At 39.0% G+C, this 27,883-nt stretch overlaps 1 protein-coding gene across 5 annotated transcripts in view; it reads left to right on the top strand.

Annotated features, from left to right (window-relative positions):
• Pcdh15 (protocadherin related 15) overlaps positions 1 to 27,883 on the top strand; it is a 1,075,820-nt gene that overhangs the window by 857,047 nt on the left and 190,890 nt on the right. For all 5 annotated transcript variants that reach the window (XM_045137141.1, XM_045137139.1, XM_045137140.1 and 2 more), the window contains one exon: positions 6,258 to 6,390. In XM_045137141.1, coding sequence (XP_044993076.1) covers positions 6,258 to 6,390 — 133 coding nt within the window. The remainder of the gene's footprint in view (positions 1 to 6,257; positions 6,391 to 27,883) is intronic.

The raw sequence follows: 27,883 nt of genomic DNA, 5'->3' as shown, positions 1-27,883 counted from the left end.
GGAAATGGGGAGCTAAGGTGAGGTTGATGAAATTCAGAAGAAGGTCTAGAGGGAGCTGGGCATGCAATAACTTATAGATAAAAGTGCAGGGTTCCTGGGACAGACATGAAATTGGAGAAGCTACATAGAGAACAAGAACAAAAACAGGAGACATGACAGGGCAGGCTGTAACTACTTGATGCATTGATCATGGCCACAACATACTTTAGGTATAATGACCATTTCACATCATCAAGATGAAGTTAAAATCCATGGGCCCTGAATGATTCCAACCTCTCTGGCCTCATTGCCTCCTGTCCCATGCATACTCATTAGTTGAACAAAGTACAGTTTTCTTGTTTAGCCCTTAGTGAGTGTGTACAGGTTTTACCACGGTCTATATTTTGCCCTGTCTTTCAAAATTAGTTTTTCTCCCATGGAATCTATGTAAATGTTTTCTGCTATGAAAAATGAAGTGGCTTTGAGCTGCCTGCAAGTGGTACAATGTGCTCAAGACTCTCTGAGCTGCCTGCCATGCACTATGCTTGAGATTCTCAGATTCAGTGCCTGAAGGCTGTGTGATGAGCTCCATAGATACAGCCTCCATGAGTGTCACCTGTGCTGCAGGCTGTGCGACAAACTCCACAGATACAGCCTCCATGAGTGTCACCTGTGCTGCAGGCTGTGCAGTGAGCTCCACAGATACAGCCTCCATGAGTGTCACCTGTGCTGCAGGCTGTGCAGTGAGCTCCACAGATACAGCCTCCATGAGTGTCACCTGTGCTGCAGGCTGTGCAGTGAGCTCCACAGATACAGCCTCCATGAGTGTCACCTGTGCTGCAGGCTGTGCAGTGAGCTCCACAGATACAGCCTCCATGAGTGTCACCTGTGCTGCAGGCTGTGTGGTGAGCTCCACAGATACAGCCTCCATGAGTGTCACCTGTGCTGCAGGCTGTGCGGCGAACTCCACAGATACAGCCTCCATGAGTGTCACCTGTGCTGCTGGCTGTGCGGCGAACTCCACAGATACAGCCTCCATGAGTGTCACCTGTGCTGCAGGCTGTGCAGTGAGCTCCACAGATACAGCCTCCATGAGTGTCACCTGTGCTGCAGGCTGTGTGGTGAGCTCCACAGATACAGCCTCCATGAGTGTCACCTGTGCTGCTGGCTGTGCGACAAACTCCACAGATACAGCCTCCATGAGTGTCACCTGTGCTGCAGGCTGTGCGACGAGCTCCACAGATACAGCCTCCATGAGTGTCACCTGTGCTGCAGGCTGTGCGGCGAGCTCCACAGATACAGCCTCCATGAGTGTCACCTGTGCTGCAGGCTGTGCGGCGAGCTCCACAGATACAGCCTCCATGAGTGTCACCTGTGCTGCTGGCTGTGCGGTGAGCTCCACAGATACAGCCTCCATGAGTGTCACCTGTGCTGCAGGCTGTGCGGCGAGCTCCACAGATACAGCCTCCATGAGTGTCACCTGTGCTGCAGGCTGTGCGGCGAGCTCCACAGATACAGCCTCCATGAGTGTCACCTGTGCTGCTGGCTGTGCGGCAAGCTCCACAGATACAGCCTCCATGAGTGTCACCTGTGCTGCAGGCTGTGCGGCGAGCTCCACAGATACAGCCTCCATGAGTGTCACCTGTGCTGCAGGCTGTGCGGCGAGCTCCACAGATACAGCCTCCATGAGTGTCACCTGTGCTGCAGGCTGTGCGACGAGCTCCACAGATACAGCCTCCATGAGTGTCACCTGTGCTGCAGGCTGTGCGGTGAGCTCCACAGATACAGCCTCCATGAGTGTCACCTGTGCTGAAGGCTGTGCAGTGAGCTCCACAGATACAGCCTCCATGAGTGTCACCTGTGCTGCAGGCTGTGCAGTGAGCTCCACAGATACAGCCTCCATGAGTGTCACCTGTGCTGCAGGCTGTGCAGTGAGCTCCACAGATACAGCCTCCATGAGTGTCACCGGTACTGAGCTGGGGCTTTTCAGTGATGCAGCTGCTTTGAATCATCTGTTGCTCCTGTAAGCAAGCTTTCACACTGTTCTATAAACAATGCCAATAAACACATTGGTTCACCAAAACTAAATAAGTAAAATAAAAAGAAAAGATAGAAATGTTTACTCCTTTAGATTTCTGCATTTGCCTTCAAGATCATAGGACAGAATCTGCAAACAATGAATTGTAAATACAGTTTTCTAGCATGTTACTGGTGGAAAATAAAGGAAAATACACAGTAATTTCTATTTAAAAATACTTGAGCTAGGCAAGGGGGCACACACCTTTAATCTCAGCACTTGGGAGGCAGAGGTATGAGGATCACCATGATTTTGAGGCCACCCTGAGACTATGTAGTGAATTCCAGGTCAGCTTGGGCCAAAGTAAGAACCTACCTCGAAAAAAAATTACTTGAAAATATCAAAAGCATTAATGTGTTCTTCATTTTTTGATGCTGTCACAAATACCTGACAAAGTCAACTTATAGAAGGAAAGGTTTATTTAGGCTCACAACTAGAGTACAACATTCTTTCAAGGTGAGTAAGACATGGTGGCAGGGACATGAAACAGCTGGTCATGTTGCACAGTTAAAAGTAGAGAGTGATGAATGCTGTTGCTCAGCCAGCTCTTCAGTTTTCATACAGTCCCCACATCCAACCTATGGAATGGCACTGTCCACCTGTAGGGTAGATCTACTCACCTCAATTAACTTAGCCTAGAAAATTCCTTATAGACATAACCAAAGATTTGTTTCCATAGTGATTTTTAATCCTGACAAACTGACCACCAAGTTAAGCCGTCATAAATATTAAACTAAGAGACAAGTCATAAAAACAGGTAAAAAGATAGAATTTTAAATAGGAAGATTGAATTTTAAATAGAGTTGTTGTAGCATGTGTTACAATATTTAATGCAAATCACAAATGGTAAAGAATTGTGTTATCCTTTAAATGCCAACAATAGTCTCATCACTGACTATTATTTTAGTATAAGAAAATTAAATTTATTATACTTTTTAATTAAAACCTTTCCAAACCAAAAACACCTCAGGTCTGTCTTTCTATAATTTTTTTATTTTTTTCGAGGTAGGGTCTCACTCTGGACCAGGCTGATGTGGAATTAACTATGTAGTCTCAGGGTGGCCTTGAACTCATGGTGATCCTCCTACCTCTGCCTCCCAAGTGCTGGAATTAAAGGAGTGTGCCCCCATACCCGGCTAAACATGTATTTTATTTTGTCCTTACATTATGTATCATAGATAAAATTTCATCCATGATATAAATTAAATTTGGGATTTCATATTCTGAGACCAGGATTTGAAATATAGGCATTTGTGTAAGATAACATCTTTTGATACAAATCAAGGGAATTTCACATTCATCCCTATCAGATCAGTAAAAATTCTCCAAAGTATTCCCCAAATATATTACTATGCGATATTAAGAGAAAGGAGTGGTGAGTTCTGAATTCAGAATTTTCCTGTTCAGCTGTTCTTGCTAATTGTCATTGTAACTATAACTCAGCCACTTAATCATTGTGATGTTTAAGTTCTTCATAAGACTAGTAAGTCAAATTTAGGTGATTCCAAGCATCTATTTAAATCACAAGATTATCTGAGAAATATGTTACCTCCTTGGTTTGACTTTGACCTTTATTATGGATAAGAAAGCATAAGGCCTTCTGATTTTCATTTTTAGAAAATAAAATTTATTTGCATCATACCAACTATATTACAGAAATAAAATGTGGTTAGATATATGCTCAGGTTTTTTATGCATTTAGGACTGGCTATAAAGTATAAATATGAACTACTCACATAAAATGATTTTATTTACCAAGTGACTATCTTGTTTTATTATGTGTGTAAACTTACACTCTGCTGTTGAATTACTACTATTTATTGCAGCATTAAGTCATCATTTTATTGTTAATACTACTGGTATTCAATCTCATGAAGCTCATTCTGACACTATGCTGACATCAAGGATAAAAAGGAGATATCATTTAAAAGTTAATAACCCTCAAGAAGGATAGTGCTTAGTTAAATACATTACAGGGAAGTGCCAAGATAGAAGATGAAAAATGCAAGACCTCGAAATATGATCCTATTCAAATGACTTTGCAGCACCAATCCAAATAGGATGAAAGTATAATTAGCAATTCAACTATGTGAATGGTTGTAGGAAGGAGCAGAGGGGAAAAAGAGGCAGAGCAGAAGAAAGAGGTAGTTACCTTAGACCAGCAATTTTTTTGGTGACATGTTGGAGAAGGTTAAAACCACCTGAAAATGATCAATTACTTTGTTCTCAACACATGAGAAGTGGGACACTGATATGCATTAAATTGTGTAACTTTCTGTTATTTGTTATCACATGGATATCTATAAGTTTATAAGCAGCATTTCATCATGTATTTTAACACATTTTAAACATTTTACTCATAAAATCTAAATTTTCATTATTAATTCTAATTATTTCACCTATACATCTGAATATATATCAATACATGAAATAAGTAAAACTTGATTCATTTTATTATTAATTTTATGTAGTGTTAAATCAGAAGTTATAATGAATTCTGACACTGACTTTTAGATTAAGTTTGAAAGATTTTATACCAAATGAGTTTGCTTTGGAACAATATTGCAATAAATGCAAGTGTGAAATTTCTTAAAGTGACTCATCAGAGATGCTTTGTATTCCAAATGAATGTCTGCTAAGGATGTGCTCAGAGATAGCTTCCATTCATACATATTACAAGCACTGTAAATGATGTTTCAGTGCTCAAGATCTGTATTTTACACAAAACCTTTTGAAAAATAAAGTATCATGGGTAATACTAGGAACATATAATTGAAATATCAATAAATAAAGAGTTTTATGCAACATTTTGAAATTCTAGCTCTCAAATAAGAATTATAACTATTGTGTTTTAAACTAAAACTCATGATTCTATGACTATAATGTTTAAAGACCACATTTAATATAATGAATATAGGTTTCTATAAAATATTATATGTATTTACTTTTATTTAATTTATGAAAGAATGGGCATGCTAAGGCCTCTTAACACTACAAATGAACTCCAAACACATGTGCCACTTTGTACATCTGGCTTTGCATGGGTACTGAGGAATTGAAGATTGGCAAGCAGGGTTGCAAGCAAGTGCCTTTAACCACTGAGCAATCTCACCAGCCCTATTACATGTATATTAAGATAAAGAAATAGCTGGGCTAGAGAGATGGCTTAGCGGTTAAGCGCTTGCCTGTGAAGCCTAAGGACCCCGGTTCAAGGCTCGGTTCCCCAGGGCCCACGTTAGCCAGATGCACAAGGGGGCGCACGCGTCTGGAGTTCGTTAGCAGCGGCTGGAGGCCCTGGCGTGCCCATTCTCTCTCTCTCCCTCTATCTGTCTTTCTCTCTGTGTCTGTCGCTCTCAAACAAATAAATTAAAAAAATATATTAAAAAAAAAAAGAAATATCTGAAGTTGGGCATGGTGGTGCACGCCATTAATCCCAGCACTCAGGAGGCAGAGATAGGAGGATCCCCGTGAGTTTAAGGCTACCCTGTGAATAACTACATAGTGAATTCCAGGTCAGCCTGAGCTAGAGTGGGATCCTACCTTGAAAAACAAAACAAAACAAAAAAAGTATCTTTGTAGACCTGAAGAAAAGTCCTTGCCAAGGAAAGCTTTATGCATATCTGAATTTTAGCTTTTCATACTATACTTAGGATTTAAAAATTTAACTTGTTTTTTTTTGTTGTTGTTGCTATTTTACATGGCCATTATGATATGACTTTAACTTTAGACCTACTTTTACATTAAACCATTGAGGTCAGCAAAGAGCTAATTAAACATAGCACATATTTGAATATGTTAGTCAATGACTCCCTCTAATAGCTTAATAGGAACAGGGCCCGAAAACAGCTCTTGTAATCAAATGTTTATAGAATGCTTTTGCGATTTTTTAAAAAAGCATTAGAAATAATGTCAGCAATTGACACAATTTACTAGCTTTACTTTACAGCTATTGATTTTAACTTGCACTATTAATCTAAGTAGGAGAAAAAAGACACTGGGGGCAATTTCTTTTGTTTTACTAAGCTAATTTCATAAAGCATCATATTTTTTTTCTGGTAACTTTAACAGTTTTACTCTTCTATACGTTACTGTTATCTAAAATTTCTTGAGCTGTAAACCCAGAAAATGAATTAAAGAATGCATTCTAACTTTAAATGTAATGTGCATGACTAACCTTCCATTTACTTCTCTTTCTGTGCAGGCACTCCATCTGCACTGTGTACATTGAAGTGCTTCCTCCCAACAACCAAAGCCCTCCCCGATTCCCCCAGATGATGTACAGCCTTGAAATCAGTGAAGCCATGAGGATTGGTGCTGTTTTGTTAAATCTGCAGGTGTGCACCAGTATATATATCTAGGTGTGTGTGTGTGTGTGTGTGTGTGTGTGTGTGTGTGTGTGTGCGTGTGAGTGTATTTACAATTATATGAAAGGGAGAGATGTGAAGACTGAATTGTTTATACTTGTGCCTGGGAAGAGAAGCTTACACGTTTGCTTATGTTCTAGTGGAGCAAATTTCCATCTGGAAAGGAAGGCAAGGAAATGGGATATGGAAAGGAGCTTCACAGCTAATCTTTTCTGCTGATTACACACTGAAGAGCTGCTCTAGGTTGCAGGGATTAGGTACTATGATCACCAGAAAGAATGAAGGAACAGGAGGCTTAACACTAGAATATTTTGTGCCTCACATCTGAAGAGTGTACAGCAGACGATTATTTTGTCTCAGCTGCCTTTACCCAGCTGCATTTATTTTTGCTTCACTGTTAAATAAGAGAAATAAACTTAGACTCAAAGGCTGGTGATAAGCTTTCTGATTCTGAAGCAAACCTCTTTTATTCTGTGACCCCTGGTAAACTTGCCATGGTTATGTCTCAGTTTATTTACTTATATGTAAATGGTGGGTTTTGTTGATATTTCTATTTGTAACTAGAGATTTGTAGGCATGTGAGGTATCTGAAGAGGACTGTTTAGCTTTTGGTATTTCTATACCACTGTCCAGAGCACATTGAACCAGTTGAGGTGTTTATTGCAGCTTTGATTTATTTTGTATATGCATGTGGTGGCAATGATTGTGTCTGGCTAAAGTAATCTGAAAAAAAAACAGCATGAAAACGGACTCTAAGGGAGAGGAAGAAGTTTAAAGGGAAGGGGGGAATTAGAATAAGGGAAGATAATTGGTAATAATAAGACAAATATATTTTCTCACATGTGTTTTCAAATATATATATATGTATATGTATATGTATATGTATATGTATATGTATATATATATATATATATATATATATATATATATATATATTAATGAAGTAGAAGGCACACTAATTGTGGGTGCTCATGGAAGGAAGAAATATGAGCTAAGTATAATTATATATGTCTTGAAAGCTGCCATAATGGTCCAAATTATTTTGTGTACTCACTAAAAAAGTAATATTTTAATGATTGAAAGGATTTTCAAATATTCAAATTGTCATATTATTTCACCTCCCAAATGACAGTCTTTATCTCTTCCTGACACAGCTTAAAAATGGTAGTAGTTACTTTCAAGGTGCTGGCCTTTGGCTAGATTTTCCAGCAGAGGTTAAGGAAAACACAGCATTAAGTTTTACCAGCAGGTGAAGTCCCTCACATGCAAGGCGTAGATGCCTTCTACTCAAACCCCCTTTGAGGACTACTTGTACTCACCCAACTCTAACCACCTACCAATGAGCATTATTTTACAGAATGTTGCTATTCAAAACTCTATGAAAACAATGAAACACATCAACTTAATGATCTAGATGTGGAGAAGCAAGCAACACAGGCAGTGACTTAAGACTGGGAACGACTGAGTGGATGTTCTTTTACCTACAAAGCAAAGCCTCATCACTTTATCTGTAGATAACTGAAGTGACCACCAAAATGACAAAACTTGGTTAGCATTCCAAAGTACTTATCTATACTTCTCTTATAATATTTGATACTTTAAAGTTTTTTATTTCTCCAGGTTTCTGGAGATCTTAGCTTTATTTATTTATTTACTACTGCAGTACGTGTAAAGAAAAATTGCAGAGGTAAAAATATTAGCATCAATAATATTTAAAGAATTTTAATAGACAAATTGAAGGAACAATATCATTTCTACAAAAGGGCAAAAAGTTTATCAAATTATAAAGCGATGAGATGGGAATAAAATGAATATTAGCACACATGTATTCAATGAAATCATGAAAAATATTTATGACCATGGAAAATCATTTATCAAATAAAAAGGAAAAAGAGAAAACAAAGTCTTAGATTTTTAACCTTCAGATCAAGAAATTTTCCATTTTTGAGACTGGAGAGATATTTTAGCAGTTAAGGCCTAAAGACCCAGGTTTGATTTCCCACTACGCACATAAGCCAGATGCACAGGGTGACACATGTGTCTGTAGTTTGTATGCAGTGACTGGAAGCCCTGGCACATTCATTCTGTCTCTCTCTATCTGCCTCTTTCTCTCTCTGTTCCTCTCTCTCAAATAAATAAATTAAAATTAAATATTAAAAGAGAAATTTTCCATTGTTTATAATTAAATCTTCTTTGACAATATTCGTTTATATAATTGGAGTTTCTATGAGATAAGACATGATTTTGCTCATGAGGTGGTCTAGGCTTTATTTCAATCAATCTTAGGAAGACCTAGAAACCTTATTATGGAAGAATAATGCTAGCCAGTGTTCAGGATGAAAACGAGTTGGCCTTTATCATATTTCACATTTCTTTGGCACAAAAGGTGAAAAAAGAAATACTTGCAATGACATTTCTACTCACTCTGAGTGCTGCTGGTAGAAGCAAAAGAAAGGGCACAATTGCATTTGAGGTCTATATGAAAAAAACAAGGATGACTCCAGCAAAATTCTTTTAGAGGACATTAACCATCACTTTTGTTCATTACCCACTAAGACAAAATCTAAACTATTGGGGTTGGAGAGATGGCTTAGTGGTTAAACGCTTGCCTGTGAAGCCTAAGGACCCCGGTTGGAGGTTTGACTCCCCAGGACCCACGTTAGCCAGATGCACAAGAGGGTGCACACATCTGGAGTTCGTTTGCAGTGGCTGGAGGCCCTGGCGTGCCCATTCTCTCTATATATCTGCCTCTTTCTCTCTCTGTCTGTCGCTCTCAAAAAAATAAATAAAAATAACAATTTTTTTTTTTTAATATCTAAACCAGTGACCTAGAAGTTGAAAAGCTTTCCTCAAAATACTCCTCCAAAGACATGCAATATAAGGGCACAGTCCCTTAGTCTTCACCATATCTTCTCGTGCTGCAGGCTGACAGCTAATTCTGTCCAAGAAAGACTTGGAAATATATAGGGTAATGGGGGATTCTCTTCAATCTGTTTTGTCTGAGATCAAAGTTTTTCATACAATGATCTGTTTCATTTTCTCCCCTTTTCTCTCTGTCTCACTCTTTCTCTACCCCTATCATCTCTATCTCATATGTTCTTATCATTTTATCTAAAAGCTGTTTGGTAGGCTGCAGTTTTCCTCTTTGTATGAATACTGTTTGAAGGCTGCTGCAGGGTGGCATTCCAGAGAAGAAAACACAATAAAAGTTTTGTTTTTCACAACTGTTTATTAGAATGAAGTAGGATATTATTCCCTCCACAGTCAGTCAGATCTTACTCAAATGCACGGCTATTAATAACTGACCAACATGTGACCCTTAGAGTGCACCTTGTTCTATATCTCAGCTGATACTGTTCACAGTTTGAACATCTGTGCCACAGAAATCAGCAGGGAAACCTGCCAGTGCGTCCTCTCAAGTTGACCTTTACACTTGCAAGCACATTGCAGATAGCAAGCTAAATTCTTCAAATGTTAAGTCAAAAAGGTGTGTTAGCCCCTAACACCTTCCTCCTTCTTTGTGTTTTTGAATGTTTTATCCAAATCACACAGAGAGAGAGAGAGAGAGAGAGAGAAAGAGAGAGAGAGAGAGAGAGAGATGAGCAATGCTAATAAACAGAACTGTAGGCCAATTCCAAGTATGTTCCCTCATCATTTCCTTCCAGTCTGCCCCATACTTAAGTCTTTTTTTCACCCATTTGACACATCCATCACCATTTACATAATCTTATTTTTTATATAAAATTATCTTAGACATCATTCTGTTAAAATAATGATAGTTAGGGCTGGAGAGATGGCTTAGCGGTTAAGCGCTTGCCTGTGAAGCCTAAGGACCCCGGTTCGAGGCTCGGTTCCCCAGGTCCCACGTTAGCCAGATGCACAAGGGGGCACACGCATCTGGAGTTCGTTTGCAGAGGCTGGAAGCCCTGGCGCGCCCATTCTCTCTCTCTCCCTCTATCTGTCTTTCTCTCTGTGTCTATCTCTCTCAAATAAATAAATAAAATTAAAAAAATAATAATAATGATAGTTAAAACTTAGTGTAACATTTAACATAAAGTCAGGGAGTGTTTGAGTCTTTTATTCTACATTTTTTTCTTTTTTTAAGTTTTTTTTCATTTATTTTTATTTTACTTATTTGAGAGCAACAGACAGAGAAAGAAAGAGACAGATAGAGAGAAAGAATGGACGCTCCAAGGCCTCCAGCCACTGCAAATGAACTCCAGATGCATGCGTCCCCTTGTGCATTTGGCTAACGTGGGTCCTGAGGAATAAAGCCTCCAACCCGTGTCCGTAGGCTTCACAAGCAAGTGCTTAACCGCTAAGCCATCCCTCCAGCCTTTATTCTACATTTTTACTTTTTGAGTATATAGAATTCATCTCTAATATTATATAACCATCAGATCATCCCCACTGCTGTGGTGTTTGTTTCCTCATCTTTACTTCCCTTCAGAGTGATGAAGTTTCACTTAGGAGAATTTCCAACTGGAAACAGACAAAAGCATAGATAGAAAAAGCAGTCAATATAGTAGAATGTGATAGGTTTTTAATTGTTTTAAATATTTATTTATTTGAGAGAAAGGGTGCTCCAGGGCCTCTACCCACTGCAAACAAACTCCAGATGCATGTGCCACTTTGTGCATCTGGCTTATGTGGTTCATGGAAATCAAACCTGGGTCCTTAGGCTTTGCAGGCAAGTCCTCTGATCCAATTCTTCAGCCCTGTGTTAGAAGTTTTCAATAAATTTTCTTCACTGACAATATTTAGGGTCTTCATCATAATGTGCCATATCATTTAATTTTAATTACAAATTGTTAATTACAATTTATGAGAAATTACTAAAATTGGTTACCTTAACATTAGTAAAAGTTACATATATATTATACACATTATACACATAGCAACATCATTTCACTTGGTCCTCACCTTGAGTAAAGAAGTAGGCAGATTTTAGATCTTATATTTTATATCTGAAAAATAAAGGAACTGAGACATTGATGCAAAAAAAGTTTGAGCCCAGTTTTTGCTTGTTCTTTATTCCCAAATCAGGACCCTACACACTACATTATTTTAGTTTGAATTGTTGAAAATCATTACAACTTTTATCTATTGGAGTAAGGATATGTTTTCATTAAATTAGTCTGGTGTTTGCAGAAGTTACTCCCTTACAGCTCTCTGTATGCCAGTAGCAGAGACATATGAGAAGGAAACAGAAAACCAAATGGAGAAATCATACACCCAGGTCCGAACCCCTAGCAACAAAACCAGTTTTAAGTTGAGAGGAAAACAAGGCTGTGTCTTAGTTGTTAGACTTACTTATTCCCTATCATGAATAAAGCACTGTTTTCAGTCCCCAGTACCATATAACCTGAGTGTGGTGCTACATACCTTGATACTTGAACTCTGAAAGTTGAGACAAGGAGGATTGTGAGCACAAGATTGTCCTCAGCTAATAGTTTGTGAGGCCTGGCTAGGGAAAACAAAACAAAACAAAACAAAAAACCTTTCTTAAAAGAACAAGAAAATAGAATAATAATGAAAACTAAAAATAAGGTAACAGTATGATATTATGTTAATAAAAATGAGACATTTTTGCTCACGGTAGGTCAGTAGTAAAGTCAGCCCTACAGAACAATGCAAGATATTAGTCTGGGGACAGTCGGAGACACTATACAATCCCCTATTAATCTCTAGTAGCTAAGGGTCCTTATTCAAACTCTGGTGATGTAGGGAAGCAACTTTTTTTTGACTGATTTAACATTTTATTATTTTTTTAATTTTTAATAATTTTTGTTAATTAATTATTAACAATAAGTTGTAATATGTCCCTTCTCCTGGTTCCCATTTCCCTGTGAGACTTCCTCAATAAGGTTATTGGTGTTCATTGTGGGGTAATTAGCACCTCTGTCTCTGGCAGGGGAGCTGTATCCCAGGATGTTTATTCCTGCCTTTTGGTTCTTACAATCCCCTCTTCCGCAATAGCTGCTGAGCCTTAGCCTGTGTGTTATCAGCGTTGACTTATCTGTAGCCTCTGTTAATACCTCTTTTGGTTTGCCACAATGTTTTTTTTTTGCTATTTTCTTCGATGTGGATGTCTGGCTAGCATAGGGAGCAATATTCCTGTTGCTGATTCTTCCACAATTTCTTCTGGACCCTAGTAGATGTGGTAGAGGTGGCACATCTCTTTGAAAGTGTTTGGCTGCCTTTTTTATTTATTTATTTATTTATTTATTTGAGAGCGACAGACACAGAGAGAAAGACAGATAGAGGGAGAGAGAGAGAATGGGTACGCCAGGGCTTCCAGCCTCTGCAAACGAACTCCAGACGCGTGCGCTCCCTTGTGCATCTGGCTATGGTGGGACCTGGGGAACCGAGCCTCGAACCGGGGTCCTTAGGCTTCACAGGCAAGCGCTTAATCGCTAAGCCATCTCTCCAGCCCACTGCCTTTTTTGTGTGTGTTGAAGGATTTTGAATCTTCCCAGTATTCTCTGCCATCTATAAATAAAACAGATTCTCTGACCAAGGGTGAGAGCATTTTTGATTAATGGGGCTATACCTAGGAATGTGAGAGACATTTTTATGAGGCTGCCCACTCAATTTGTATAGGGAACACTGGGGAGTTTTCTCTGGATATTGTAATTTTCCTGACTATGGGTTGCTGACTTAGTTCCCCATACCAGTAATGAGTTCTCTCCCACTGAGCAGACCTCATGTCCAGTCAGAGGGCAGTTGGTTACCCATAAAGGCTGGGTGCCACTATTGCACAAGTGTGTAGTTCCTGTACAGCTGGTGGTCTGCATGTCTTGCAGGGTCACCTGCTTATTCATGTTATTGGTAACCCAATAGCTCCCAAAGCACTTTCCAACGTCATGAGGGTTTGTCAGGCAAGGGCTCACTTTCCTCTCATTTTCCATGTTGTAATATGTCCCTTCTCCAAGCTTTCTGAGTTGACAGCCTGTGGTTTCCTCAGCAATAGGGTCTTACCTTTTAGCTCCATTGGGTAACCAAGTGCTTGGCCAAGACTTGCATTATTTGGGGATCTCTTGGATATCCCTTTGCCAGTTACTCACAGTGGGAGTTAACCCAGATCTGGCCTAAGGATCCACAAACCAAAGCCCAAGTTTTAAGGATTAAAGTTTCTTCACCTTCTACTGGGCATTTCCACCCACAACACTTACCTGAGAATTCTGTCTTGTATACTGGCTTCCAGAAGGGAGGCTCCTATTGTGCTGACTGCTTTAGTCTTTGGGATTTTTTGTTTTGTTTGCTTTTTGTTTTCTGAGATAGGGTTTTACCTTAGTCCAGGATGACCTGGAACTCACTCTGTAATCTCAGGGTAACCTCAAACTCAGAGAGACCGTCCTACCTCTGTCTCCTAAGTGCTAGGATTAAAGGCATGCACTACTATGCCCAGCTTATGTTGGTTTTGTATAGTTCTCCTTCCCAACATCCCTTTCCTTGATTCCTCCCCCACCATCCCACCCCAATATTCTGTCCCTCCTTCCTGGTTCCTCCTTTTCTGGTGTCACCTAGTTACATACCCACAATCCCAATGCTCATTGCCTTTTACATGCCTATTCGATTGTCCAATTTAGGAGACACATATGAGAGAAAATATGCTATGTTTGCCGTTCTTAGTCTGTGTGATGTCACTTAGGATGATATTTTCCAAGTCCTGCTTTCTAAAATGGCATATTCAAAATAAAATTCCCATGGGCTGGGGAAATGATTAACAGCACTTGCTACCAAAGTCTGCCATCCCCGGTTCCACTCCCCATTGTTCATGTAAAGCTAGAAGCACAAACTGGTGTATGTATCTGGAGTTCATTTTCAGTGGCAAGAGGCCCTGGTGTGCTTATTCTCTCTCTTTCTCTCTGTCTGTCTGTCTGTCTGTCTCTCTCTCTTTCTCTGCTTGCAAGTAAAAAAATAAAATTTTAAAAAAGAAAATAAATAATTAAAAGTCCCAGTTTCTTCCACACCTCTACAAGCAAAGTGCCTGAGCAAGAGGGCCTGACATAATCCATACTCTCTCTCTCTCTCTATTTATCTCCCTTTTCGCAAATAAATAAAAATATTTTTTAAGAAGAAACACCCATGTTAAATGTTGACCAAGGACCCCATTACCTTGTTGGGTGATGTATTCAGCTGATTTACAGAGGGTGACAATGTACTGTGGGGACTTCAAGTAAAGGATGCCCCCCCACACACACAATATGCTGTTTTAAGAATGAAGAATTGAGATTGTGCTAGTGATGCAGGATTTGGGGGTTCATAAATTCTGGGAGACCCCCTCCTGAATCCTAAAATTCTGCATTATATTTGGTGACTTAAAGGTCTATATAAGAATGAAATATTATGAAACTGTTATTTATTTATTGCTCTCTTTGCTCAGCCAAGCCTCAAGAAAAGGAGCAAAAAGGGTGGAGATTTCCTGTCTTTCAACTGCTAATTGACAGATAACATGCTGCAAGCTAAAATGGCCTGTCTGCAATAGCTGCTGCAGAGACAATTCATGTGCTAACTCACTAATTTAACCTGCTATGGTTTTGGTCCCTACCTAAAAACAAACATCAAAAAAAAGCCCCAATTTACATTTTCAAAACACTACAACTTTGTTTCTAAATTTAAAACTGTGTCTCCTATTATGTCTGTGCCAGCTCCATACATTATCCACCTTCTTTAAGAAACCACCAGGTCATTATCCCCTCCTTGCCTAACAATGTCCAGGTTCTGTTCTGGCCTTACAGCCTAGCTATTTTAAATGTTTAATGTAATGATCTCCCCTAAAGGAACTTTTCTATTTAACTTAACAAACGAGTTCTTTTTCCATTCTCACCTTCCTCCAACTGAAAAATGCCTATAAAGCCCACCTGAAAACTCAGGCTGGCTGTGCTCCCCTCTTGTGAGTCAGCCCTGGCAGCTTGTGCTATTCCCTGAATAAAAGCTTTCATCTTTGCCTCAGAGTGGTTTGTGTGGTCTTGGTCATTCCCAAACCTTACAAACATGGATTGACTATTGGCTTGATCTCTTTTCCCTCTCTGGGGGTCTTACAGAAAACTGCAGTAGCAGGTAAAAAGCTCAGAGACAAGAGCAGGGGAAAAATAGAACCAATGAGAAACAGACAAGAGAAGGGCTGTAGACCCATGTATTTCTTGGATCTTAATATGAGACGATATCTTGTAAGTTTGCAATATATATTTTCTTTTCATGCTTTTAATAATAAATTTTAATATATTTGCAATTCAGCCTATGTGCATGAAGGAATTATTTATTTTTAGTCTTGAAGAAAAAATTGCCACTGTCTTGATCTTAGTGTGAAATTTCATAGTTTTATTGTTGTTTATTTTTATTTGTTTATTAGAGAGTAACACAGAATAAAAGAAAGAGGCCGAGAGAGAGAGAATGGGCACACCACGGCCTCCAGCCACTGCAAATGAACTCCAGATGCATGTGCCCCTTTGTGCATCTGATTCACGTGGGTCTTGGGGAATCGAGCCTTGAACTGGGGACCTTAGACTTCACCGGCAAGTGTTTAACTGCTAAGCCATCTCTCCAGCCCAAATTTCACGTTTTTACAGAACAGCTGAATTAAATGTGAGCTGTCTTATAAACTGTTTTTCCATGGCCACAGGCCCTGTCAGAGGCACTAATTTGTTTTTCTTACATCTTGAAATGTTCTAGAAGTTTCAGGGTTTCTCTATAATCCTTTTTCCCTCCTTTCTTATTTAATGAACATTTCTTATGAAATAGAATGACTTTTGCCCTGGAGATGACACAGGAGTTTGTTATTCATGAATGTGTACAGCTGGTGCAAGCTGATTGTATGTCAGTTGTGGACCTCAAATCACAGACTTTACAGTGTCACTTATTGCATGGGGATCACTTGGTATGCGTTTTATCTTTGTAGATTTGCTTTGCTCTTTTGTAATCAAAAGATTTTTGGGGGCTGGCGAGATGGCTTAGCAGTTAAGGTGCTTGTTTGCAAACCCAAAGGACCCAGGTTCAATTCCCCAGGACCCACATAAGCCAGATACTGAGGATACAAGAGTCTGGAGCTGGTTTGCAGTGGCTGAAGGCCCTAGCATGCTGATTCTCTCTCCTTTTTCTCCCTCTCTCTTTCTCTCTCTCTCTAATAAATAAATAAAAAATTTACAAAAGACTTTCTTGAACATTCAGGTTCCTTCATATGTCAGTTTACTGATAAGATCTGCAAATTGGGCTAAAGGATGCAACTTCCCTATTAATGATATAATGTGCGACTTATTCCAGATAATAGGCTACCCTGCTTTCTGTAGGTGTGAAGAAGAGAATCTCGCTAAATTTTCTTTTTATTTTCACTTCATGTGTTCATTTGTTCATCTTTCTTTGCACTGAGTTTCAGATAGTGCTTTCATCATTAGGATCATCTCAGAAGAATAATGACATACTGCAAATGAGGTGGCATCTGATACTGCTTAGGTAGTTCAAACATAAATCATAGTTTGCATGAGGGATGAGTGGAGATGGTAGATAGATGATAGATAGATGATAAAGAGATATTGATAGATTATAGATGAAGAAGACAGATCAGTTGATAGATGACAGATATAGGTAGATGACAGATGGATGATAGATAAATGACAAAGATGAGAGAAAGGAAAGAAGGAGAAAAGAGACCCTTATACTCATCATTTGCTTCTTACAAAAATTCAACCAACTTTATAGTAAATTATTTTTCTTAAGGCAAGTGATCTGATACACAAGTCTTGAAAAAATTATCCCCCTGATCAAATGAGATCTATAGGGATAGTTTTTCATCTGCAGGCATATAAAGCTGTGAACTATGAAGAAGATTTATTTTTGTGTATTTTCATTCATATATGTGTCAAAGAATAACTTTATAAATAGCACATGTAAGTTTTCTGCAGACAGCAATATGCACAGAAACATGAAGTCAGAGAAGTGTCAGGGATGTTAGGTGAGGAAAATCTTAAGGCTGGTACATCTAAGTCATTTCCTAAATATTTTTTCTCTTGCTCCTTCCTGAAGGAAAAAAATTAACATGATAAAGTTTTTTTCCCCACAAGAGATATAGCCTGTGATTTAAATGTTTATTTTAATGGGATAAACTTTTGTTTCTGCTATTGATGTATACTGTAATAGTAATAGGGTACCTTGAAAACAAGTGAAAAAAAATCTTATTTTTTATTCAAAAAGTAAAGGTAGGTTAGAAAACTTGATATGGTGTAGAAGTAAAGCCATATTCTCAGGTTAAGATTTAAAACCAAATTAAGAAAATAAAATAGTATTTTCCCTTCCTCCCACCTTTCCTTCCTTCCTTCCTTCCTCACTTTCTTTCTCCTTCTCCTCTCCCAGCCCTCTTTTTTTCTCTCCCTCTGTCCCACTATGTAGCACTTACTGGCCTCACACATTTAATCCTCATCTTTCCTTGTCCTCCAAAGATTATTATTACAGATGTATCACATAATAGTGCTTTCTTCAGTCATTAAGCACAGATTCAGTGATGAAGGAGAGAATATTTTATCCTCTCCTGCTCCATCTTTTCATCAAACACTTGAATGAAGACTTTCTAGCTTTATATCACTATGTTTACTGATCTCTTCACCTGCATTCTTAATTTTATTTATTTATTTATTATTTATATTCACAAACAGAACAAGAGAAAGAAAGAGAGAATGGGTCACCAGGGCCTCCTGCCATTGCAAACAAACTCCAGACACATGGGCCACTTTGTGTATTTTGGCTTTATCTGGGACTGGGGAATCAAACCCAGCAAGCAATTTCTCCAGGCCTCACCTGCTTTTTAAAGTTTTGCTTTGGTAATTAAAAAGTAGCACTCCAAGGTCCAACCTAAACCATTTCCTTCATCCACATGCACAGGTACATGCACCTGCATATACATGTATACCCATGTATATATGAACACACATACATACACATAGTCTGTATTTATACAGACACATGAAAAAAAGTGACTTGACAGCAATTTTGTATCTGATGAAGAAGATAATTGACTAAAATATCTTTAAAGTCTTATTTTCCTAATTTAATTAAATATACCAGTCACAATAGGGGGAAGCTGAGGTTGAGTGTCAGCTAAGCCTTCATCTTACCTCATGGAAGATCTAGAGCCATAATGGCTTTTCAGAGTTGCAAGGTTGAGACAAGGAGATGTGTTTGCATAAATAATTCTTTTTTTTTTAAATTTTTATTAACATTTTCCATGATTATAAAATATATCCCATGGTAATTCCCTCCCTCCCCACCCCCACACTTTCCCGTTTGAAATTCCATTCTCAATCATATTACCTCCCCATTACAATCATTGTAATTACATATATACAATATCAACCTATTAAGTATCCTCCTCCCTTCCTTTCTCCACCCTTTATGTCTCCTTTTCAACTTACTGGCCTCTGCTACTAAGTATTTTCATTCTCACACAGAAGCCCAGTCATCTGTAGCTAGGATCCCCATATGAGAGAGAACATGTGGTGCTTGGCTTTCTGGGCCTGGGTTACCTGACTTAGTATAATACTTTCCAGGTCCATCCATTTTTCTGCAAATTTCATAACTTCATTTTTCTTTACCGCTGAGTAGAACTCCATTGTATAAATGTACCACATCTTCATTATCCACTCATCTGTTGAGGGACATCTAGGCTGGTTCCATTTCCCAGCTATTATCAATTGAGCAGCAATAAACATGGTTGAGCATGTACTTCTAAGGAAATGAGATGAGTCCTTTGGATATATGCCTAGGAGTGCTATAGCTGGGTCATATGGTAGATCAATCTCTAGCTGCTTTAGGAACCTCCACACTGTTTTCCACAATGGCTGGACCAGATTGCATTCCCACCAGCAGTGCAGAAGGGTTCCTTTTTTTCCACATCCCCACCAACATTTATGATCATTTGTTTTCATGATGGTGGCCAATCTGACAGGAGTGAGATGGAATCTCAATGTAGTTTTAATCTGCATTTCCCTGATGACAAGTGACGTAGAACATTTTTTTAGGTGCTTATATGCCATTCGTATTTCTTCCTTTGAGAACTCTCTATTTAGCTCCTTAGCCCATTTTTTGATTGGCTTGTTTGATTCCTTATTGGTTAACTTTTTGAGTTCTTTGTATATCCTAGATATTAATCCTCTATCAGATATATAGCTGGCGAAGATTTTTTCCCATTCTGTAGGTTGCCTCTTTGCTTTTTTCACTGTGTCCTTTGCGGTGCAAAATCTTTGTAATTTCATTAGGTCCCAGTGGTTAATCTGTGGTTTTATTGCCTGAGCAATTGGGGTTGTATTCAGCAAGTCTTTGCCAAGAACAATATGTTGAAGGGTTTCCCCTACTTTTTCCTCTAGCAGTTTCAAAGTTTCCGGTCTGATGTTAAGGTCTTTAATCCATTTGGACTTAATTCTTGTGCATGGCGAGAGAGAAGAATCTATTTTCATCCTTCTGCAGATATTTATCCAGTTTTCAAAACACCATTTGCTGAAGAGGCTGTCTCTTCTCCAATGAGTATTTTTGGCGTTTTTATCGAATATCAGGTGGCTATAGCTACTTGGGCTTACATCTGGGTCCTCTATTCTGTTCCACTGATCTACATGTCTGTTTTTGTGCCAGTACCATGCTGTTTTTGTTACTATGGCTCTGTAGTATAGGTTAAAATCAGGTATGGTGATACCACCAGCCTCTTTTTTGTTGCTCAGTATTATTTTAGATATTCGAGGTTTTTTATGATTCCAAATGAATTTTTGGATTGTATTTTCTATTTCCATGAAGAAAGCCTTTGGAATTTTGATAGGGATTGCATTAAATGTGTAGATTGCTTTAGGTAAGATTGCCATTTTCACGATATTGATTCTTCCAAGCCAGGAACAAGGGATGTTTCTCCACTTTCTAGTGTCTTCTGCAATTTCTCGCTTGAGTGTTTTAAAGTTCTCATTGTATAGATTCTTTACTTCCTTGGTTAGGTTTATTCCAAGGTATTTTATTTTTTTTGATGCAATTGTGAATGGGAGTGATTCTCTGATTTCATCCTCTGTGTGTTTGTTGTTAGCATATACGAAGGCTACTGATTTCTGTGTATTTATTTTGTATCCTGCTACATTGCTGTAGGTTTTGATCAGCTCTAACAGCTTGCTAGTAGAGTCTTTAGGGTCCTTTATGTATAGAATCATGTCATCTGCAAATAATGATAACTTGATTTCTTCCTTTCCAATTTGTATCCCTTTTATGTGTGTCTCTTGCCTTATTGCTATGGCTAAGACTTCCAAAACTATATTAAATAGAAGTGGAGACAGTGGACACCCTTGTCTTGTTCCTGATTTTAGTGGAAAAGCTTCCAGTTTTTCCCCATTTAGTAATATGTTGGCTGTAGGCTTGTCATAAATAGCCTTTATTATATTGAGATATGTTCCTTCTATTCCCAGTCTCTGTAGGACTTTTATCATGAAGGGATGTTGGATTTTGTCAAATGCTTTCTCTGCATCTAATGAGATGATCATGTGTTTTTTGTCCTTCAACCCATTTATGTAATGTATTACATTTATAGATTTGCGTATGTTGAACCATCCCTGCATCTCTGGGATAAAGCCTACTTGGTCAGGGTGAATGATCTTTTTGATATACTCTTGTATTCTGTTTGCCAATATTTTGTTGAGAATTTTTGCATCTATGTTCATGAGGGAGATTGGTCTGTAATTTTCTTTTTTTGTTCTATCTTTGCCTGGTTTTGGTATCAGGGTGATGCTGGCCTCATAGAAGGAGTTTGGTAGGATTCCTTCTTTTTCTATTTCCTGGAAAAGCTTAAGAAGCAATGGTGTTAGCTCTTCCTTAAAAGTCTGGTAAAATTCAGCAGTGAATCCATCCGGGCCTGGGCTTTTTTTAGTTGGGAGATTATTGATAACTGCTCGGATCTCCATGTTTGTTATAGGTCTATTTAAGTGATTAATCTCATTTTGATTTAATTTAGGTAGGTCATATAGATCAAGGAAATCATCCATTTCTTTCAGATTTTCATACTTTGTGGAGTATATGCTTTTATAGTATGTCCCTATAATGTTTTGAATTTCTCTGGAATCTGTTGTGATGTTACCTTGTTCATCTCTGATTTTATTAATTTGTGTCTCTTCTCTCTTTCTTTTGGTCAGATTTGCTAAGGGTTTATCAATCTTGTTTATCCTTTCAAAGAACCAACTCTTTGTTTCATTAATTCTTTGGATTGTTCTTTTTGTTTCTATTTCATTAATTTCTGCCCTAATCTTTATTATTTCTTCCCGTCTACTACTTTTTGGTTTGCCTTGTTCTTCTTTTTCCAAGGCTTTAAGGCTAAGCATTAGGTCGTTTACTTGCGACCTTTCTAATTTCTTAATATAGGCACTTAGGGCTATAATTTTACCTCTTAGAACTGCCTTCATTGTGTCCCAGAGATTTTGGTATGTTGTGTTCTCATTATCATTTGACTCTATAAATTTTTTGATTTCCTTTTTGATTTCTTCATTGACCCACTCATCATTTAGTAGTGTATTGTTTAGTTTCCATGATTTTGTGTATGCTCTATAGCCTTTCTTGCTACTGATTTGTAGTTTAATTCCATTGTGGTCAGATAGAATGCAAGGAATTATTTCAATTTTCCTGAATTTGTTAAGATTTGCTTTGTGTCCTAATATATGGTCTATTTTAGAGAAAGTTCCATGTGCTGCTGAAAAGAATGTATATTCTGCAGCCTTTGGATGAAATGTCCTTTATATATCTGTTAGGTCCATTCCTTCTATGACCTCATTTAGTCCAGATGCCTCTCTGTTTATTCTTTCCCTGGATGACCTGTCAATTGATGAGAGTGGGGTGTTAAAGTCACCCACCACCACTGTGTTTGGTGTTATCTGTGACCTTAGTTCTAATAGTGTTTGTTTGACGAATTTGGGAGCCCCCATGTTAGGTGCATATATGTTTAGGATTGTAATGTCCTCCTGTTGGAGTGTGCCCTTAATCAATATAAAGTGACCTTCCTTATCTTTTTTGACTAACGTCGGACTAAAGTCTACCCTGTCTGATATTAGGATAGCAACCCCTGCTTGTTTTCTAGGCCCATTTGCTTGAAACACCGTCTTCCAACCTTTCACCCTAAGATAATGTCTATCCTTTGTAGAAAGGTGAGTTTCTTGGAGACAACAAATTGTAGGATCCTGCTTTTTAACCCAGTCTGCAAATCTATGTCTTTTCGTTGGGGCATTGAGACCGTTGATATTAAGAGATATTATTGAAAGGTGTGTATTTATGTTTGCCATTTGTGTGTGTGTGTGTGTGTTACTTGTTCTACCTGTGCTCTCTTCTGTTAACTGGTATTTGAGTATAGCTGGTTTTTTCTAGGTTCCTTATATGTGTGCTTTTCCTTTTGTTCAGCATGGAGGATTCTATCAAGTATTTTCTGTAGAGCTGGTTTTGTCTTCAGATACTCCTTTAACCTGCTTTTGTCATGGAATGTCTTTATTTCTCCATCTATTTGGATGGATAACTTAGCAGGATAAAGTAACCTTGGTTGACAGTTGTTATCTTTCAGAACTTGGAATACATCACTCCAAGCCCTTCTGGCTTTAAAAGTTTGTGTTGAATAATCTGCTGTAATCCTGATGGTCTTGCTTTTGTAGGTAACTTGATTTTTCTCTCTAACTGCTTTCAATATTTTTTCTTTGGTTTGTGTGTTTGGAAGTTTGAGTATAATGTGGCGAGGAGAGTTTCTTTCTGGGTTTTGTCTGGCTGGGGTTCTAAAGGCTTCCTGTATCTGTATTGGCACCTCTTTCCCAATTTGGGGAAAATTTTCCTCTATGATTTTGTTGAAGATGCCTACTATGCCTCTGGAGTGGAGTTCTTCTCCTTCTACTATGCCCTGAATTCTTATATTGGATCTTTTCATAGTGTCCCGAATATCTTGAAATTCCCACTCATACTTTTCTATAAGTTTGTCTTTCTCTTTGTTGGACTGCATTAGGTCTGCCACCTGATCTTCTAGCTTAGATATTCTGTCCTCTCCCTCATCCATCCTACTGATGAGATTTTCTACAGAGTTTTTTATTTCATTAACTGTGTTCTTCATTGCTAGTAGCTAGTAATTCTGACTGGTTTTTCTTTATTATTTCTATTTCCCTATTTATGTCTTGTATTGCCTTCTTTATTTCATTAAATTGGTGTCCTGCCTCTTCTTTGATTCCTTTGATTTCCTCTTTGATTTCCTCTTTGATTTCTTCTTTGATTGTTTTCATGTGTTCTTTGACCTCTTTGAACATATTTATAATTATTCTTTTGAACTCTTTCTCAGGCATTTCCTCTAACTCTTTCTCACTGGAGGACATTTCTGATGCATTAATACTTTTAGGTGGATTTATATCGTCTTGCTTTTTAGTGTTTCTTGTGTTATAATGTATATATTTTTGCATCTTGGATTAAGTTAATGCTTGGATTTTCTAGCTAGCTGTGTATTCTTAGCTGTATCAATTGATTTGATGTAATATATTTTCAGGGTAGGACCTTAAGGTATTAGGTGTGGCTCTTAAGACTCTCAGAGTATCTACAAAGATGTTCTTAGGGGTTGAGTTTCCCTGCTATAGGAGTATTCAAGCAGGCTGAGTGGAATAAAATACTGGTAGATTCTAAAATTTAACTAAACACTGTACACATTCAATCAAAAACAGCCCCGAGTATGTATGCAAGAGTAGTTATTATAATGACCAGATCCTCTATCAACAAAGAGGTTTAGATTTCTGGTCTGTTGAGGTATCCAAGTCAGCTTGTGCCCAAGTGAGACCCTTCCCTGGTGCAATCCCAGTTACCTTGGGTGATTGTGGTCTCAGTCAAGTTGCTGCCTGGGTCGTCGGGCTGCTGTTCTGATTTCTGGAGCTGGGCACTTGCTTTTCCTACGGGGCAAACTGAGCCGCTGCTGCTGCCTCTGCTGCTGTTGTAGCTGCCCCCCCGGAGCCACCACCGCTGCTGAAGCTGCCGCTGCCGTGTCCACCGCCGCTGCTCCCCCCGAAGCCGCTGCTGCGGATCTGCCGCCGCTGCCGCTCCTGGGTCCGCTGCTGCTGGGGCCACTGGTACCGGTGCTGGAGCTGCTGAAGTTGCTGCCGAACTCTGCTCCTGCTTGGGACCCGCTGTCAGCCCAAGTTGGCGTGGCCGGATCCCGGGCCGCTGCTGTGTTCGCTGGAGCTGGGTTCAGGTGGTGGGGGAGGGGAGGGAGCCGCGGCTGCTCTGGTTGTATCGCTGTTCCACGTGTGCTTCTACCTCGCGGCCTGCTCTTCCCTCCGTTGCTCGCTGCCGCTCTCCCCTCATGTTTCCCGAGTTGCGGAGAGCGCGGTGTGAGGGGAAAATCCCGCACCTGGCTTGTCCTGCGGCTCGAGCCAAGAGTCTGGCGGCTTTCTGCCGCTCCGCGGCTGCGGCGGGTGGCCGAGCCGCCCCGGAGCCGCTGTTCCCGCCTGTGCAGGCTCTGGATGCTCTGGAACTCTTCTACTTCTCCGCTGCCACCTCAATTTCCTATACACCTCACTTTTTAGTAAAAGTGTGTATTTTGCTGAGTTTTTTTGGTCTTTTTCCCCCCTAGGCTGCTTTGGCGTGGTACCTACGCCGCCATCTTAACCGGAAGTCCCATAAATAATTCTTTTTTAAAGTTTTATTTTTATTTATTTTGAGAGAGAGAGAAAGAAAGAGGCAGAGAGAGGAAGAGAAAGAATGGGTGCACCAGGGTTTCTGGCCCCTGTAAATGTGCCATCTTGTGCATCTGGCTCACATGGCTTTGCAGGCAAGTGCCTTAAGTGCTAAGCCATTTCTCCGGCCCATAAATAAAATGCAGTTTGACCTTGGGCAAGGCAGCTTTCTTCAGGTGAAATGCTCTCCAAATGGACTGATAGCTGAAGCCACTCAACAAAGCTAAAACTAAGACTTAACCACAGTGTCAATAGGCTCTGCCTTCTCTTCCTCCCCTCTGCCTGGTTCTACTGCCCAGCCCTGTGCATTCTATGAAGGGCCCTTCATAATCAACACTACCAACACACAAGTCATTCTGTTGTTTTTTGAAGGAGTTATGGGATGACTGTCATAATGTTATAGCAGTCTTTTTAAAATTAACCTATCTTGAACTGAATGCTTGGTATTAACTTCCCTTCTCCCAAGAAAAACAATGATCCTACACTTGTACTACTCAGTAAATGTCATCCCTACCTTTGCAAATTTAGGTCCAACCCTTTCAAATAATTTCTCAACTTTCCCTTTCTCTCTAAACCTCTCTCATTTACATCAACTAACAAATCTGAATGGTCTCAAAATATCTCCATGGTTTCACTATCTTATGCCACTACTACTGTCTTCATTTGATGTTACCCACTGTCACCTCCTGTCCAGGTTGTCTCCATTGCTCCTCTATTGGATGTCATTCCTATCCTTAGTAACAGAATAATTGAATTTAAACATTAGTTAAGGTAACTTCCCTTCTTTGTGAAGACCCTCCAATGTTGGCTGAAGCACCTAGGATAAAGCAAATGTCTCTGTGATGTTCATCTGGCCATACCTGCTACTTCTTATCTGACTGCAAAGTCTGGACCCCCACCACACAGGTAGTCTTTCCCAGTGAGTGATGCACTAGCAGTTTCTATTCTTGAATTGCCTCTTACAGAAATCCACACAGCTTATTTCTTCCCTTCCTACAGAATGATGCTTGCAGTGACTGTTGTCTCTTCTGTAACTAGAAGAGTGCTAGGATTTTATACAGTATAATCAATGAAGATCTGTTCACTCTCAGATTATCTTCTTTCAAGCAAAGCTAAAACTAAGGCTTGGCCACTATGTCAACAGGGTATGACTTCTTTCCTTACCGTCTACCCAGCTCTATTGCCCAGCTTTGTATACTCTTTGAAGGGCCCTTAGTGATCAACACATAGAGATGATAACATTTTTTTTTTTTCTAAAATGAGCTCTTGGGTATCATGTAACTTTATATAGTGAAGTAAATGGAATGAGTAAATGCATTTTTATGATAAATGAAATTTAACTGGTGAAATATAATAAAATATCTTACAAAGTCCAAAACAGTAATTTAAAAACAGGAACATTTTAAATATTAGAAGAATAAATTTCAAGATCTGTTTTAATATTTTTGCCATAGATGATTTTTCATGTCTCAGTGTTTGTATATCTTTAATTTATTGTGTCCTTTTCTAAGTTAAGATGGAAGAAGTGGAGTAACACATGATAAAGGATCCAGAGCCAGACTTACAGAAAACATGGACAGGTGCACTAAGCTGTCCCTATGAGAATATTTCATGAGTACTTTTAAATGAGCACTCCTTCCACATACCACATCAATTCCTCAAACATATTTGCACTGTTCTAACACAGATAAACTGTCAAATGGGGCCTCAGAAAAGTATGTAATATTGACAATTGGAAGAGTCAATAATGCTAAATTCTTTTTTTTTTTAATTTTAATTTATTTATTTGAGAGACAGAGAGAGAGAGAGAGAGAGAGAGAGAGAGAGAGAGAGAGAGAATGGGCACACCAGGACCTCCAGCCACTGCAAATGCACTCCAGACATGTGCGCCCCCTTGTACATCTGGCTAACGTGGGTCCTGAGGAATCAAGCCTTGAACCGGGGTCCTTAGGCTTCACAGGCAAGTGCTTGACCACTAAGCCATCTCTCCAGCCCAATAATGCTAAATTCTTGATTTATTATTGTCTTATCTGGAATATCAAACATCTAGCAAGTCAGGTTCTGCTCCTATACTCCAACTATAATGAAATGTATCTATCAAGCCCTAAAGTGTATTTCCCATGTACATTCTTTTTTTTTTTTTTTTTTTTTTTTTTTGGTTTTTCGAGGTAGGGTCTCACTCTGGTCCAGGCTGACCGGGAATTAACTCTGTAGTCTCAGGGTGGCCTTGAACTCATGGCGATCCTCCTACCTCTGCCTCCCGAGTGCTGGGATTAAAGGCGTGCGCCACCACGCCCGGCTCCCATGTACATTCTTATACAAATACCATTGTGATTGTTATAAATGTTTAAATTTGAATTAGGAGAAATCTCAGAGCATGTCTTAGTCTCTGCTAGTACAACAGTCACATTTCTATGCAGTAATTTTTCTCCCTGGCAAGTGTCAGCTCCTAAAACTGTTTTGGCAGCACAAAAGATGCTAAAGTCACAAGTTAATTTTGTGATATCAGGTTGTATAGCATTAGGAAAGATTTACAGTTTCATTTGCTTCCTATTTTGTGAAATGTGAAACTTTTCGTAAGAGATGGAAGAAAGCTCCCAACCTGATAATTAATTAGTAATGGGTTCTTCATTAAAGTTTTAGACTTGAATAAGACTTAATGGACTATACCTGAACTATAATATTGAATTTCATAGTCCCAAGAGTTTCCTGAGTTTTGATTAACTCTCAATAGGTATTCATAATTTGGTGGGACTACCAGAGACAGTTTG

The sequence above is a fragment of the Jaculus jaculus genome, chromosome 18, assembly GCF_020740685.1.
Source record: "Jaculus jaculus isolate mJacJac1 chromosome 18, mJacJac1.mat.Y.cur, whole genome shotgun sequence".
Classification (NCBI taxonomy): domain Eukaryota; kingdom Metazoa; phylum Chordata; class Mammalia; order Rodentia; family Dipodidae; genus Jaculus; species Jaculus jaculus.
This window is presented reverse-complemented; position numbering and strand designations above follow the sequence as displayed.